Below are 15,747 nucleotides of genomic sequence, written 5' to 3'. Positions count from 1 at the left end.
ATGGTATGTATCAATTTGTGGATGTCCATCACCCATTTCGTATGATATGTTACGAATTGTCACCATAGTGCCAATAGATATGTCACCATAGTGCCCTCAAAGCTCATCACTAAGCTAAGGATCCTGGGACTAAACACCTCCCTCTGCAACTGGATCCTGGACTTCCTGACGGGCCGCCCCCAGGTGGTAAGGGTAGGTAACAACACATCTGCCACACTGATCCTCAACACGGGGGCCCCTCAGGGGTGCGTGCTCAGTCCCCTCCTGTACTCTCTGTTCACCCATGACTGCATGGCCAGGCACGACTCCAACACCATCATTAAGTTTGCCGACGACACAACAGTGGTAGGCCTGATCACCGACAACGATGAGACAGCCTATAGGGAGGAGGTCAGAGATCTGGCCGTGTGGTGCCAGGACAACAACCTCTCCCTCAACGTGACCAAGACAAAGGAGATGATTGTGGACTACAGGAAAAAAAAGAGGACTGAGCACGCCCCCATTCTCATCGACGGGGCTGTAGTGGAACAGGTTGAGAGCTTCAAGTTCCTTGGTGTCCACATCACCAACGAACTATCATGGTCCAAACACACCAAGACAGTCGTGAAGAGGGCACGACAAAGCCTATTCCCCCTCAGGAGACTAAAAAGATTTGGCATGGGTCCTCAGATCCTCAAAAAATTCTACAGCTGCACCATCGAGAGCATCCTGACTGGTTGCATCACCGCCTGGTATGGCAACTGCTTGGCCTCTGACCGCAAGGCACTACAGAGGGTAGTGCGTACGGCCCAGTACATCACTGGGGCAAAGCTCCCTGCCATCCAGGACCTCTATACCAGGCGGTGTCAGAGGAAGGCCCTCAAAATTGTCAAAGACTCCAGTCACCCTAGTCATAGACTGTTCTCTCTGCTACCGCACGGCAAGCGGTACCGGAGTGCCAAGTCTAGGTCCAAAAGACTTCTCAACAGCTTCTACCCCCAAGCCATAAGACTCCTGAACAGCTAATCATGGCTACCCGGACTATTTGCACTGCCCCCCCACCCCATCCTTTTTACGCTGCTGCTACTCTGTTAAGTATTTATGCATAGTCACTTTAACTCTACCCACATGTACATATTACCTCAACTAGCCGGTGCCCCCGCACATTGACTATGCAACGGGACCCCCCTGTATATATAGCCTCCCTACTGTCACTTTATTCTATTGTATATATAGCCTCCCTACTGTCACTTTATTTTTTACTTCTGCTCTTTTTTTCTCAACACTTTTTTGTTGTTGTTTTATTCTTACTTTTTTGTTTAAAATAAATGCACTGTTGGTTAAGGGCTGTAAGTAAGCATTTCACTGTAATGTCTGCACCTGTTGTATTCGGCGCATGTGACCAATAAAATTTGATTTGATTTGATTTGATTTGAATTACAATTCATATTACATGTTACAAATTTGCAAAACATACAATTATTTATAAATTTGCAAAACGTTTGATATGTTACGAATTCTAGCTAGGTGGCTAGGTGGCTAACGTTACCTAGTCTAGGGGTTAGGGTTAAGGTTAGGGTTAAGCTTAGGAGTTAGGTTAAAGGGTTAGGGGAAGTAGGGCTGTCCCCAACAACAACAAAATATTGGTAGACTTAAAGTCGTCTGTTCTTTCGACCAATCGATTGGTTGAAATTTTTAAATGTGTATTTTTCCATATATAGACACACCCTATGTGTTTTAATAAAATCAACTATACTGTATGCATTGAGCTTGTCTGATGCTTTAAGCGCACTGTTTAAAGAAATAAGACACAAATGACTCAAGAGTGAGCCAGAGATCAAGACAACCAGAAGAAAATAACCTTAACCTGACCCGACCATCCTCCTCCCGCTCCTACTGGCTTTCGCAGTTTCTGCCGTTACACTCCTGAAGTTGTTGGTAATAGGCTACACGAGGAGTCGGCAACCTTCCTCATGTGGAATGCCAATTTATCTTACAATTTCTACCGATCTACGTACCAGTTATGGTTTTCATATGCACATTTTCGTGGAACAGTTTAATTTAATTTATAATAACATCTACGTATCTCAAAATCATTTCATGTGGTTAATCAAAATGATATAAAAATCTAAATGATACAAACCTAAAAAGTAACTTCTATTGCCATTGTAAACTATGTAAAAATAACCTATAAAGCCAACAAATAAAAACAGTGCAGCCTGCAGGTTGAATATATCCTGATAAAAATAAATATCCTATAAATCACATTGGCAATACATTGCCTGTCTGTCTGTAAAGAACTTTAAACATTGTATCAACTATTAACTTGGGTCCAGCCCGAATGTGCTAGCATACTTGCAACATTGTATAAAAGTTTCCAGTGCCAGTGAGCCTGGGACATACACAGGTGTAGGCTATTTGCACAAGGGATAAGAAGTAATCAGGTAGGCCTATTTTATGACGTTTCCACTGGATCAGAGCATGACAATTTTACCTTTCTCGCTGACTGGTTATCGAAAGGGAGAGAACTGGAAAGATTTTTCAAATACATTGAGGAACTATTGTCATTCTTAATGGATGTGGATGTAAAAACAGACTTTCTTTGCTTGCTGTTTGAGATGAAGAAAACATTACTTTGAGAAGCTCCGCAGTTCATTAGTAGTGGTGTGTTAAGCCAAGCAGAAATACTATCAGATCCCCAAATGAGCACATTTATATGCCTACATTTGCACGCAGGCCAGGTAGCCTATAGGCCTACCTCTATGCGTTAACAGGTGTGCTTCCTTACTCAACATTGACAGGAGCGCTCTAAACAAAAGACAGACTAAATTGACAAAACTCATAAGTGGAATGAAATAAATCAAAACTTGTTTCTCACAAGTGTAGCATAGGTTGTACGCTCTGCAAACAATGTGTCCACTCTGACAATGAGAATGGTAAAACACTGGAATAATAATATAGCCTATTGAATGCATCAACAGAAATTACCGTAACCAAACAAACATTGTAGATTATACATTTTTGGAATTAATGATAACTGTACTAATTGATATACACTACATTACCATGAGTATGTGGACACCTGCTCATCAAACATCTCATTCCAATATCATTGGCATTATTATGGCGTTGGTCCCCCCTTTGCTGCTATAACAGCCTCCACTCTTCTGGGAAGGCTTTCCACTAGATGTTGGAACATCGCTGCGGGGACTTGCTTCAATTCAGCCACAAGAGCATTAGTGAGGTCGGGCACTGATGTTGGGCGCTTAGGCCTGGCTTGGAGTCGGCGTTCCAATTAATCCCAAAGGTGTTCGATGGGGTTGAGGTCAGGGCTCTGTGCAGGCCAGTCAAGTTCTTCCACATCTATCTTGACAAACCATTTCTGTATGGGCCTCACTGCTGAAACAGGAAAGGGCCTTCCCCAAACTGTTGCCACAAAGTTGGAAGCACAGAATCATCTAGAATGTAATTGTATGCTGTAGCGTTAAGATTTCCCTTCACTGGAACTAAGGGGCCTAGCCCGAACCATGAAAAACAGCCCCAGACCATTATTCCTCCTCCATCAAACTTTACAGTTGGCACTATGCATTCGGGCAGGTAGCGTTCTCCTGGCATCCGCAAAACCCTAATTCGTCAGTCGGACTGCCAGATGGTGAAGCGTGATTCATCCCTCCAGAGAATGCGTTCCCACTGCTCCAGAGTCCAATGGCGGTGAGCTTTACACCACTCCAACCGACACTTGGCATTGCACATGGTGATCTTAGGCTTGTGTGCGGCTGCTCTGCCATGGAAACCCATTTCATGAAGCTCCCGACGAGCAGTTATTGTCCTGACGTTGCTTCCAGAGGCAGTTTGGAACTCAGTAGCGAGTGTTGCAACCGAGGACAGACATTTTTTACGCGCTACGTGCTTCAGCACTCGACGGTCCCGTTCTGAGTTTGTGTGGCCTACCACTTAGCGGCTGAGCAGTTGTTGCTCCTAGACGTTTCCACTTCACAATAACAGCACTTACAGTTGACCGTGGCAGCTCTAGCAGGGCAGAAATTTGACAAACTGACTTGTTGAAAAGATGCCATCCTATGACGGTGCCACGTTGAAGTCACTGAGCTCTTCAGTAAGGCCATTCTACTGCCAATGCCTATGGAGATTGCATGGCTGTGTGCTAGATTTTATACACCTGTCAGCAACAGGTGTGGCTGAAATAGGTGAATCCACTAATTTGAAGGGGTGTCCACATACTTTTGTAGATATAGTGTATGTAATGGGGAATTGATAGACACTAACAATCAAATGCACACAATTCACACACTTAAATTATGAAAAAATTAATGTGCACAAATTAGCAGGAGAGAGCGCAGTCTGGGGAGAGACGTGCATTGCATTTTAGCCACACTCCCCTTCTTCTTGGACTGTGCCATCTTGGTTGACCAACTGTCTATCGACCAAACAATCGACCAGTCGACTAATTAGGGTCAGCCATAAGGGGGAGGGTTAGCTAAAAGGGTTAAGGTTAGGGGAAGGGTTAGCTAACATGCTAAGTAGTTGCAAAAAGTCGCAAAAAAGTAGTAAGTAGTTGAAAAGTTGCTAATTAGCTAAAAATGCCAAAGTTGTCTGTGATGAGATTCTAATTCACTCACTCACCCATACACCCTCCTTAAGTAACCATTTGTCTTATGTAACCATACCAAAGCTAACATATCATACTAAATGAGGTATCTCATTTTTACATACATAATAATACGAAAAGCTCTGAGACCAGGTTGGTTACACAGATAGAAGAAGGAGCAATAGGAGTGATAAGCACACCAAAGAAGCCATTAATGATAAGTAATCAAATAAATACAGCACTTATAAAAGTCTATTTCACATCATAGCCTGCTGAATTTGCAAGATAACTTTTCTTTCATTTTGATTTCAGCACAAATGAAAATGTGGCACTGACTCGTCCATGGATTGATGTTTCAATGAAGACTTCGGTGTTCAACTAGCCATCTGCGACATGCACGCGCCGTTACAGACCTTCTAGAGTTTTTAGCAGGTGGATGAGCAATATCTACCGTCGTAGTACAGTTGAAGCCTGGCATGGAATGTGACGCTAACTGAAGCTGGCTAGCTTTATAAAAGCTTGCGTAGATGTAGCTTGCCAGACCCAGTGCCGGAACGAATCAGTTAGATTTCAGTTTGATTTCCATAAGAGGTTCCGTTTTTTTCACGGGACGCTTGCGCGTTCACAATTTTTTAAATGGGTGTAATAGTAAAGACCATGGGCAGCTCGTGAGTTTCAAGTTTGGGGAAGCTTACAATTTATCCTACCATTTCTACCGATCTGTGTGCCAGTTATGATTCTTTTAAAATGCACATTTCCGTGGTACAGTTTCATTTCAATAATCATTCTCAAAATCATTGTCACATTAATCATACAAATCTGAAGGCGAGAGCACTATAGCCTCTGCCATTTGGACACATTGGTACACTATGATCCATTGGCGGTTAAAGAAATGAGAGCATAGAACTCAGAGATGACCTATAGGCCAATGCAGCAGTAGGCCTATAACTTCCATCATCAACTAAGTACAATACATAGGCCCAAAGCCAACAAATAAAAACAGTAAAAAATATCCTGATTTAAAATTCTGGTTCTTTCAATCACATTCATCTCTCTTCTCCGCCTGTCTGCCTCCCTTTCTATCTGTCTTGACTTGAGCTATTGCTAGTGAAGTTCAACAATGTATCAAATCATCACAGGGTCAGGCCAGAAGCTGTCTCTAACGAACTTGCAACATTGTATCAACTAGACTATTCCGGGCCCTCAACATTTCCTGCGCCAGTGAGCTCGGGACAGAAAGTGTTTTATGACGTTTCCACTGGAAATATGGGTTCAGCAGATCATGATATTTTGCTATTTCACACCGACATATGGTGTTTATCGAGCCAGGGAGTGTTCGAAAGTTCCTCAGTATTTGAAAAAGCTATCATTCGTAATGGATGTTAATAAAACAGACTTTATTGACTTGTGTAAAGCGAATAATAAATGAGTGGTGTACGTGGTGAGTTAAGACATTCAGAAATAAGACATTGACACATGCACACTTTCTTACAAATGCATGCATTTTGGATAGAGACGCCCCATATCTTCTTAGTAGTATACCACTCAGGTCGCTGCATGGGAGGTTGAGTTCAACCACAGTAATATAGAAAATACAATATATAAAGCCACAAAGCTGACAGTGCATCTCTCTCTACTGTATCTTTGGAATAATCTACTACAGTCAGTCACATAGTGAAGACCATGCTTCGTATTGCTGCTAGGTAGAACAATTGTTGCAGGCAGAAATAGCCCTTGTGACTGAAAACATCACATCTCATTTTACTTAGAAATGTATTATTGATGTGCAATAACCACAAACGCCACACAAATCACATGGCTGCACTAGTGCACGTGGAACTGTACCCAAATGAACAGTGCTGACCACTTTAATGCTTGAAGAAAAAGTATCTTACTCAAAATCCTTAATGACTTTCCAACAGCTTCTATTCTAGTTGCAGTAATTTGATTCTGAGCGGAAAAATAGACATCTGCTTTGTGTCTCAGACATTTTTAAATGAGAGACATTAGGGTGTCTCTAATACTGTTTGTTTTTCTGCCTACTACATTACACAAAAATTAATCCAATGAGTAACCACTACAACTGTGAATACAGCCGCAGAGTTACCAGTTAAGCATGTTATTTTCCAAAACATAATAAAATAGAAACACATGGACGGTAGACTTGTAACACTTTGTATGGAAACAAAGTTATAATCATTATGTGAAAAACTCACAAACAAAACACTGAACAATAACAAAAGGCTAAATCACCCTGGAGAGAAGCATGTAAAACCAGCTACTTCTCTCTCTCTCTCTCTCTCTCTCTCTCTCTCTCTCTCTCTCTCTCTCTCTCTCTCTCTCTCTCTCTTCTCTACACAGCCTCCACAACCCTTGAGAAAGATAAATGATGACACAAAAAGGTCACAACATCCGGCACCTCATCCGATTTAAAAAGGAAAATATAATCATAAAAACATGAATAAACATGTTAATAAACAAATACTATCCCATTTCAAAATGCCAATGTGGTTTAAAAAGCACCAGGACATTCCAGGATATAGTCACATCCATTTTGTTTTCCCCCCTCTGTGTAACCAGTAGTGTTGATGAGGTCATATAGGCGCGGGCTGAGTGGCCTAAGTGCCTTCCTTACACATGGGCCTCTTAGTCTGGCAGAAGAGTAGAGCACTGCTCAACGAGCCCAACCAAATTGGGTATGGAAAAAAACAGGGTATAAGAATCTAAATCTCCTTAATGATGCCCCATCCTTTACTTGTCTTCACTTGACGATAACCTATTCTGGCTTTCTGGTTTTCTACTTAACCATGTGTATTCTATACCATATTATATACAATATGCACCACTACAAGACTTTCCTAATGTTTCCTTCTTTCCCACATTCAGAGCAGAGGTACAGTTGAAGTCGGAAGTTTACATACACTTAGGTTGGAGTCATTAAAACTTGTTTTTCAACCACTCCCCAAATTTCTTGTTAACAAACTATAGTTTTGGCAAGTCGGTTAGGACATCTACTTTGTGCATGACACAAGTAATTTTTCAAACAATTGTTTACAGACAGATTATTTAACTTATGATTCACTGTATCACAATTCCAGTGGGTCAGAAGTTTACATACACTAAATTGACTGTGCCTTTAAACAGCTTGGAAAATTCCAGAAAATGATGTCATGGCTTTAGAAGCTTCTGATAGACTAATTGACATCATTTGAGTCAATTGGAGGTGTACCTGTGGATGTATTTCAAGGCCTACCTTCAAACTCAGTGCCTCTTTGCTTGACATCATGGGAAAATCAAAAGAAATCAGCCAAGACCTCAGAAAAAAATGGTAGACCTCCACAAGTCTGGTTCATCCTTGGGAGCAATTTCCAAACGCCTGAAGGTACCACGTTCATCTGTACAAACAATAGTACGCAAGTATAAACACCATGGGACCACGCAGCCGTCATACCGCTCAGGAAGGAGATGCCTTCTGTCTCCTAGAGATGAACAAACTTTGGTGCGAAAAGTGCAAATAAATCCCAGAACAACAGCAAAGGACCTTGTGAAGCAGGTACAAAAGTATCTATATCCACAGTAAAACGAGTCCTATATTGACATAACCTGAAAGGCCGCTCAGCAAGGAAGAAGCCACTGCTCCAAAACCGCCATAAAAAAGCCAGAATACAGTTTGCAACTGCACATGGGGACAAAGATCGTACTTTTTGGAGAAATGTCCTCTGGTCTGATGAAACAAAAATAGAACTGTTTGGCCATAATGACCATCGTTATGTTCGGAGGAAAAAGGGGATTGCTTGCAAGCCGAAGAACACCATCCCAACCGTGAAGCACGGGGGTGGCAGCAACATGCTGTGGGGGTGCTTTGCTGCAGGAGGGACTGGTGCAGTTCACAAAATAGATGGCATCATGAGGAAGGAAAATTATGTGGATATATTGAAGGAACATCTCAAGACATCAGTCAGGAAGTTAAAGCTTGGTCGCAAATGGGTCTTCCAAATGGACAATGACCCCAAGCATACTATCAAAGTTGTGGAAAAATGGCTTAAGGACAACAAAGTCAAGGTATTGGAGTGGCCATCACAAAGCCCTGACCTCAATCCTATAGAACATTTGTGGGCAGAACTGAAAAAGCGTGTGCGAGCAAGGAGGCCTACAAACCTGACTCAGTTACACCAGCTCTGTCAGGAGGAATGGGCCAAAATTCACCCAACTTATTGTGGGAAGCTTGTGGAAGGCTACCCAAAACGTTTGACCAAAGTTAAACAATTTAAAGGCAATGCTACCAAATACTAATTGAGTGTACGTAAACTTCTGACCCACTGGGAATGTGATGAAATAAATAAAAGCTGAAATAAATCATTCTCTCTACTATTATTCTGACATTTCACATTCTTAAAATAAAGTGGTGATCCTAACTGACCTAAGACAGGGAATTTTTACTAGGATTAAATGTCAGGAATTGTGAAAGTGAGTTTAAATGTATTTGGCTAAGGTGTATGTAAACTTCCAACTTCAACTGTAAATGTATTATGTATCCTGAAAACGAAGAAAAAGATTAGACAGTTTTGTCTATAAAAGCACATGTACTCATAACACCACTGAACCATGGATAACTGAGAGAAATGTTAAAATAACACACAGACATTCAACAGTTAAACAAATTCAAGCTTCTGATTCAACATGTTCAAATCTGATGTAAATATTCATTCTTTGATGACCCTGATTGGAGAATAACCAGATTTTCTCTCCAGACCTCAAACGTCTTGGGCAATATCTAATCTCAGATTAATCTAAATGTATTTTAAGTAAAATAGGGCACCAGAGACTCAGCTTAACCCACATACCTGAGAGAATATTATGTATCTGTACCTGAGAGAGAATTATCTTAATTCAAGGCTAATTAATAAAAGGTAGGACATGGGTGGGTGGTCCAGTATCAGTTCCTTACCTGAGTGCGATGGAGGTCCCGTTGACGGATCCAGAGTAGCGTCTGGTGGGGCCGTAGCTCCTCTGGCGTACGTGTCTCTCATCACCACAACACAGTACCATGAGGAAGGCCCGTCTGAAGGCCCTGTTCAGGAAAGCGTAGAGAAAGGGGTTAAGGCCAGAGTTAATATAGCCAAGCCACAGCCAGGCGGTCCACATTTGCCAGGGCACACTGTAGTGGATGAAGGGGTCCACCACATTGGTGATGAAGAAGGGGGCCCAGCAGAGGCAGAAGCAGCCCATGATGACAGCCAGGGTCTTGGCAGCCTTGGTCTCGATGCGCATGCGGTTGGAGCCCTGCTGCTCGGAGCTGAGGTAGTGATGAGGGGGCGCCGAGTAGTGGGCGGAGCCTGCCCGCTGCAGCGTGCCGATCTGCCGCGCGTGGCCCATGGCGGTGATGTAGATGCGCTGGTAGGCCAGGACCATGAGGCCCAGGGGAACGTAGAAGGCCACAGCGGAGCAGATGAGAGCATGCGGACGGTTCACCACGAATACACAGTTGGTCTTGTTGCTGCTGCTGTTGAACTTCCTCTCCTCAATCTGGAGACAGACAGCATGCAGAGAGAGAACAATCAATGAACAAGCAGATCCACATACAGGAAGAGGCGTGCACGTTCTGTTGTATCCACATCCACATGGAATAGTGACACACTTGTGTCCCCTTCAACTGAGAGTGTAACGATTGCCTTCTGCCCATTTTACTGACTCTCTTAAAACAAACTTTGAACGGGTAGACGTTGACATATAATATTATTTGTGTTCATAAACTGGTAGCTGTGGATTGTGCTCAGCACTGACTCCAGTGTTTAGATCTCAGTGCAAGAGGCTGTGTGCCTGGAATTCTCTTGGGTGTTTATGTCTATGTAAATGGTAGTGGTAGCTTTAGCCTAGGATGGTTGAGTGCACTTGGAAGGCACTTACACTGAGCGTACAAAACATTAGGAACACCTGCTCTTTCCATGACAGACTGACCAGGTGAATCCAGGTGAAAGCTATGATCCCTTATTGATTTCACCTGTTAAATTCACTTCAATCAGTGTAGATGAAGGGGAGGAGGCAGGTTAAAGAAGGATTTGTAAACCTTGAGACAACTGAGACGTATTGTTTATGTGTGCCATTCAGAGGGTGAATGGGCAAGACATAATATTTAAGTGCCTTTGAACGGGGTATGGTAGTAGGTGCCAGGCGCACCGGTTTGAGTGTGACAAGAACTTCAACACTGCTGGGTTTTTCACGCTCAACAGTTTCCGTGTGTATCAAGAATGGTCCACAACCCAAAGGACATCCAGCCAACTTGACATAACTGTGTGAAGCATTGGAGTCAACATGGGCCAGCATCACTGTGGAACGCTTTTGACACCTTGTAGTCCATGCCCCGATGAATTGAGGCTGTTCTGAGGGCAAAAGGGCCTGCAACTCAATATTAGGAAGGTGTTCCTAATGTTTTATACAGTCAGTGTATATGGGTAATTTGAATTTTGTAAACAAACATCAGTGCCATCATTTGACAGAGATATGTTTTTTCAGGTGTCAAAGGTGAAACAATGAGTCATAGTACTATTTTTAGAACTAAAAGAGGGCTTGTGTGTTTGCACTCCCCAAAGAGCTTGATGCATGAACAGTTCATGATCCAAGCAGCTCAAAATCAGCACCATGTCAAAACATAAAACAACTATACAAACATAGGTCTCCAGTTTGATCTGTTATGCTTGTAGCTGAAAAGGGCTGTGAATAGTACAATTGTTTTCTGACTACTACAACACCATTCAATGAACTTGAAATGTTATTCAAATAAAAAATGTAATGCTTGTTGGTTTAACCACGTGTCCTTCGCTTAACATCTATCCTCTTCACATTTTCAAGGATCAACAAAACGATTTATGGTAGTTCAAAACATTAGATCAAATGATTTATACTACAGAGCACGCCTCTGTCTATAGTAGAACCATCAGACAGACAGGCTGGCCACAGCTGCTTATAGACTTACAATGTCCTCTATGCCTATGGCATGCCAGCTTTGCATGATGGGAAGGAAGGAGATGAAGGAGGGGATGACCCAGCATCCCCCCAGCATTAGGGCCACTCTGACGGGAGTCATCTTATTCCTGTACACCAGCGGCTGGCAGCAGATCGCATAGTACCTATCAAAAGAATATAACAACATTATAACAACATCAACAACATCATAGATTCAACTGAGGAAAAAACCTGTAATCTATTGATAGTGTTTTTCTGAATTCAATTTTTCTGAATTCAATTTATACCACACATATCTACCTAATATGTACATACCAAAATATTGCCAATGATGACTCATTCCTAATTCCTTATCCATTAAAATAATCTCATTACTTGCATAACCAAATTATAAACTAAATTGACACCCTCTATTAAATGTACCATGTATGGTGTCATTAGCCCTATATAGGGGGGTAAGAAAGACAAGCAGTGACTCATCACTTCAAAGGCTACTTAGTATCCTTCTAATAAAAAGTTACACTCTAAAAAATGCTGTGTCAATAATGACCCAATTTGGGTCATTTCTGTAACCCAGCGCTGGGTCAATATAGTACATACCTGGCACTGGCTTATTTTGACCCAGCACTGTTGGGTAACTTGATTTAACCCCAAATTGTGTTATTTTTACCCAGCAGTGGGTTGGTTTTTACTCTTTTGCTGGGTTATTGCTATTCATGTGTTTTTAACCCAGCAGAGGGTTATTTATTACTTTATTGCTGGGTTATCATTATTTTGATTTTGATTTACCCAGCAGAGGTCATTTCCTACTTTCTTGCTGGGTTATTTTTTTTTAACCTTCTCTCTATTACAGAATCTGCACAATTTCTTAAAGTACAAATACTTCTAACAATAACAATCAATGTTACAACGTTACTACACAAATGCTTATTTTCAGCTCTTAATTTCAACTACAAAATTAAGTCATGTAAAAGATTAAAAAACAAATAAGGAACACACAAATAAACCAACATTTTAGAAGCACAATCCATCATTTAAATATCACAGCAGCCCTTCCAATTAAAGCTGAGGAATGAGGCTGAAGAAAAGTAACCACTCCCCCAGCCCCTACCAGGTATACATTTTCAACATGAATTTATGTCAAACAACAGCAACAACGAAACATAATGTCTTCTGCTCCAGAGCCTGCCCATTCATGATGGTGAATGCCAGGGAGTAGAGGTGATTGTCCCCGAGAGTCAGAACGAAGGGTTCGGGTCTCTTGTTCTTTTGGTCGCCTGGCGGAGTTATTCAGCCATATTGGTACCAACCTGGGGATTAGAAAATATTATAAAATGTTGAACAATAATCAAGACACACGACAATCTTGCACAAGCCCACGCACACACAAACACACACACACACACACACACACTCACACACACACACACACACACACATTGTGGCCTTTCCTATTACTCAGAACGTGCTCTACTCCTATACAGTCTATTGCTGAGTGCAGGACGTTAATCTGCATTGAGTTGAGTCCAGCCACTTTGTGCATGGTTTACAGTATTACATACAGTACCTGTACCATGTCAGATATAGAATTGAAATGTATTTAATTTTGAGTTTGCATCCCAATATTACACTTGATATACAGTGAGGGAAAAAAGTATTTGATCCCCTGCTGATTTTGTACGTTTGCCCACTGACAAAGAAATGATGAGTCTATAATTTTAATGGTAGGTTTATTTGAACAGTGAGAGACAGAATAACAACAAAAAATCCAGAAAAACGCATGTCAAAATTTTATTAATTGATTTATTGAGTTGCCAAACGTCAGCCTCGAAACCTTAATGACTTGGAGAAGATCTGCAAAGAGGAGTGGAACAAAATCCCTCCTGAGATGTGTGCAAACCTGGTGGCCAACTACAAGAAACGTCTGACCTCTGTGATTGCCAACAAGGGTTTTGCCACCAAGTACTAAGTCATGTTTTGCAGAGGGATCAAAAACGTATTTCCCTCATTAAAATGCAAATCAATTTATAAAAATTTTGATATGCGTTTTTCTGGATTTTGTTGTTGTTATTCTGTCTCTCACTGTTCAAATAAACCTACCATTAAAATTATAGACTGATTATGTCTTTGTCAGTTGGCAAACGTACAAAATCAGCAGGGGATCAAATACTTTTTTCCCTCACTGTACCTGTACCATGTCAGATATAGAATTGAAATGTATTTAATTTTGAGTTTGCATCCCAATATTACACTTGATATACAGTGAGGGAAAAAAGTATTTGATCCCCTGCTGATTTTGTACGTTTGCTCACTGACAAAGAAATGATCAGTCTATAATTTTAATGGTAGGTTTATTTGAACAATGAGAGACAGAATAACAACAACAAAATCCAGAGAAATGCATGTCAAAAATGTTATAAATTGATTTGCATTTTAATGAGGGAAATAAGTATTTGACCCGCTCTCAATCAGAAAGATTTCTGACTCCCAGGTGTCTTTTATACAGGTAACGAGCTGAGATTAGGAGCACAGTCTTAAAGGGAGTGCTCCTAATCTCAGCTTGTTACCTGTATAAAAGACACCTGTCCACAGAAGCAATCAATCAATCAGATTCCAAACTCTCCACCATGGCCAAGACCAAAGAGCTCTCCAAGGATGTCAGGGACAAGATTGTAGACCTACACAAGGCTGGAATGGGCTACAAGACCATCGCCAAGCAGCTTGGTGAGAAGGTGACAACAGTTGGTGCGATTATTCGCAAATGGAAGAAACACAAAAGAACTGTCAATCTCCCTCAGCCTGGGGCTCCATGCAAGATCTCACCTCGTGGAGTTGCAATGATCAAGAAGAAGCACATTAAGGTCCTGGAGTGGCCTAGCCAGTCTCAAGACCTTAATCCCATAGAAAATCTGTGAAGGGAGCTGAAGGTTCGAGTTGCCAAACATCAGCCTCGAAACCTTAATGACTTGGAGAAAATCTGCAAAGAGGAGTGGGACAAAATCCCTCCGGAGATGTGTGCAAACCTGGTGGCCAACTACAAGAAATGTCTGACCTCTGTGATTGCCAACAAGGGTTTTGCCACCAAGTACTAAGTCATGTTTTGCAGAGGGGTCAAATACTTATTTCCCTCATTAAAATGCAAATAAATGTATAACATTTTTGACATGCATTTTTCTGGATTTTGTTGTTGTTATTCTGTCTCTCACTGTTCAAATAAGCCTACCATTAAAATTATAGACTGATCATTTCTTTGTCAGTGGGCAAACGTACAAAATCAGCAGGGGATCAAATACTTTTTTCCCTCACTGTACATCACATAAGACTGAAATATATCAAAACCGTTTGACATAGAAACACCAAATTCTTGGCAGTTAAAAAAATATAATGAATATTAATAACATTCCACCCATGAGGCCACTAGAGGGCGATCTGGTCATTTGACTGCAGGAAAGGGCTACATTAACTCAGAGACAGGGAATAGGTCTAGCTACGTAAAATCTAACGTTTGGCTAGCTAGCTGAGGGGAAACAATGCCGCACACAGTAGACCTACAGAAGACAGGTTTTCTGCAGGCACTGACATAGCTATCTTCAACAAAAACCTTACATTTTTGCTATCACACACAGCACATGAATATATAGCTTGCAATATATGATGCAAAACGCAGCATCATATGATGCAAAATGGCATTATACAGGGAATTATTTCTGTATTTTGAAAGTTACATATCTTGAAAACTTGAGTGCTGACAAGCAAAACATTTTGGGACTATGTCAACAATGGACTAATTAAACAAATACCAAAATATAGTTTCGGGGTGGAATTTTCCTTTAAGACTATCAAAACATTAAATACATGACACAAAATCAACTACCTCCATCAAAACATACAACTTGTTATCTAATAAAAAGTTATTTCAATCAATCATTACACAATGGCCCATTAAATACAGTGCCTTCAGAAGGTATTCACACCCCTTGACTCTTTTCTCATTTTGTTGCATTACAAAGTGGGATTAAAATGGATTTAATCGTCATTTTTTGTCAACGATCTACACAAAATACTCCTTAATGTAAAAGTGGAAGAAATATTCTAAAAAAAAAAATGAAATTCATGAAAAATAAAACACTAATATATCTTGATTAGCCCATAAGTCAATATATGTTAAGCCGAAACCACACAGAGAGACGCCGTCAATG

General features: G+C 41.2%; 1 protein-coding gene across 1 annotated transcript in view; it reads right to left on the bottom strand.

The window, feature by feature from the left end:
* LOC311128225 (5-hydroxytryptamine receptor 4-like) overlaps nucleotides 1-15,747 on the bottom strand; it is a gene marked incomplete at its 5' end in the record, with an annotated part of 73,140 nt that overhangs the window by 48,384 nt on the left and 9,009 nt on the right. The window contains 2 exons of the mRNA XM_084160258.1: nucleotides 9,534-10,111; nucleotides 11,559-11,712. Coding sequence (XP_084016384.1) covers nucleotides 9,534-10,111; nucleotides 11,559-11,712 — 732 coding nt within the window. The remainder of the gene's footprint in view (nucleotides 1-9,533; nucleotides 10,112-11,558; nucleotides 11,713-15,747) is intronic.

The sequence above is a fragment of the Coregonus lavaretus genome, assembly GCF_964263955.1.
Source record: "Coregonus lavaretus genome assembly, chromosome: 4".
Taxonomy (NCBI): Eukaryota; Metazoa; Chordata; class Actinopteri; order Salmoniformes; family Salmonidae; genus Coregonus; species Coregonus lavaretus.
The sequence above is the reverse complement of the archived record's forward strand: the minus strand, read 5'-3'. Positions and strand labels throughout refer to the sequence as shown.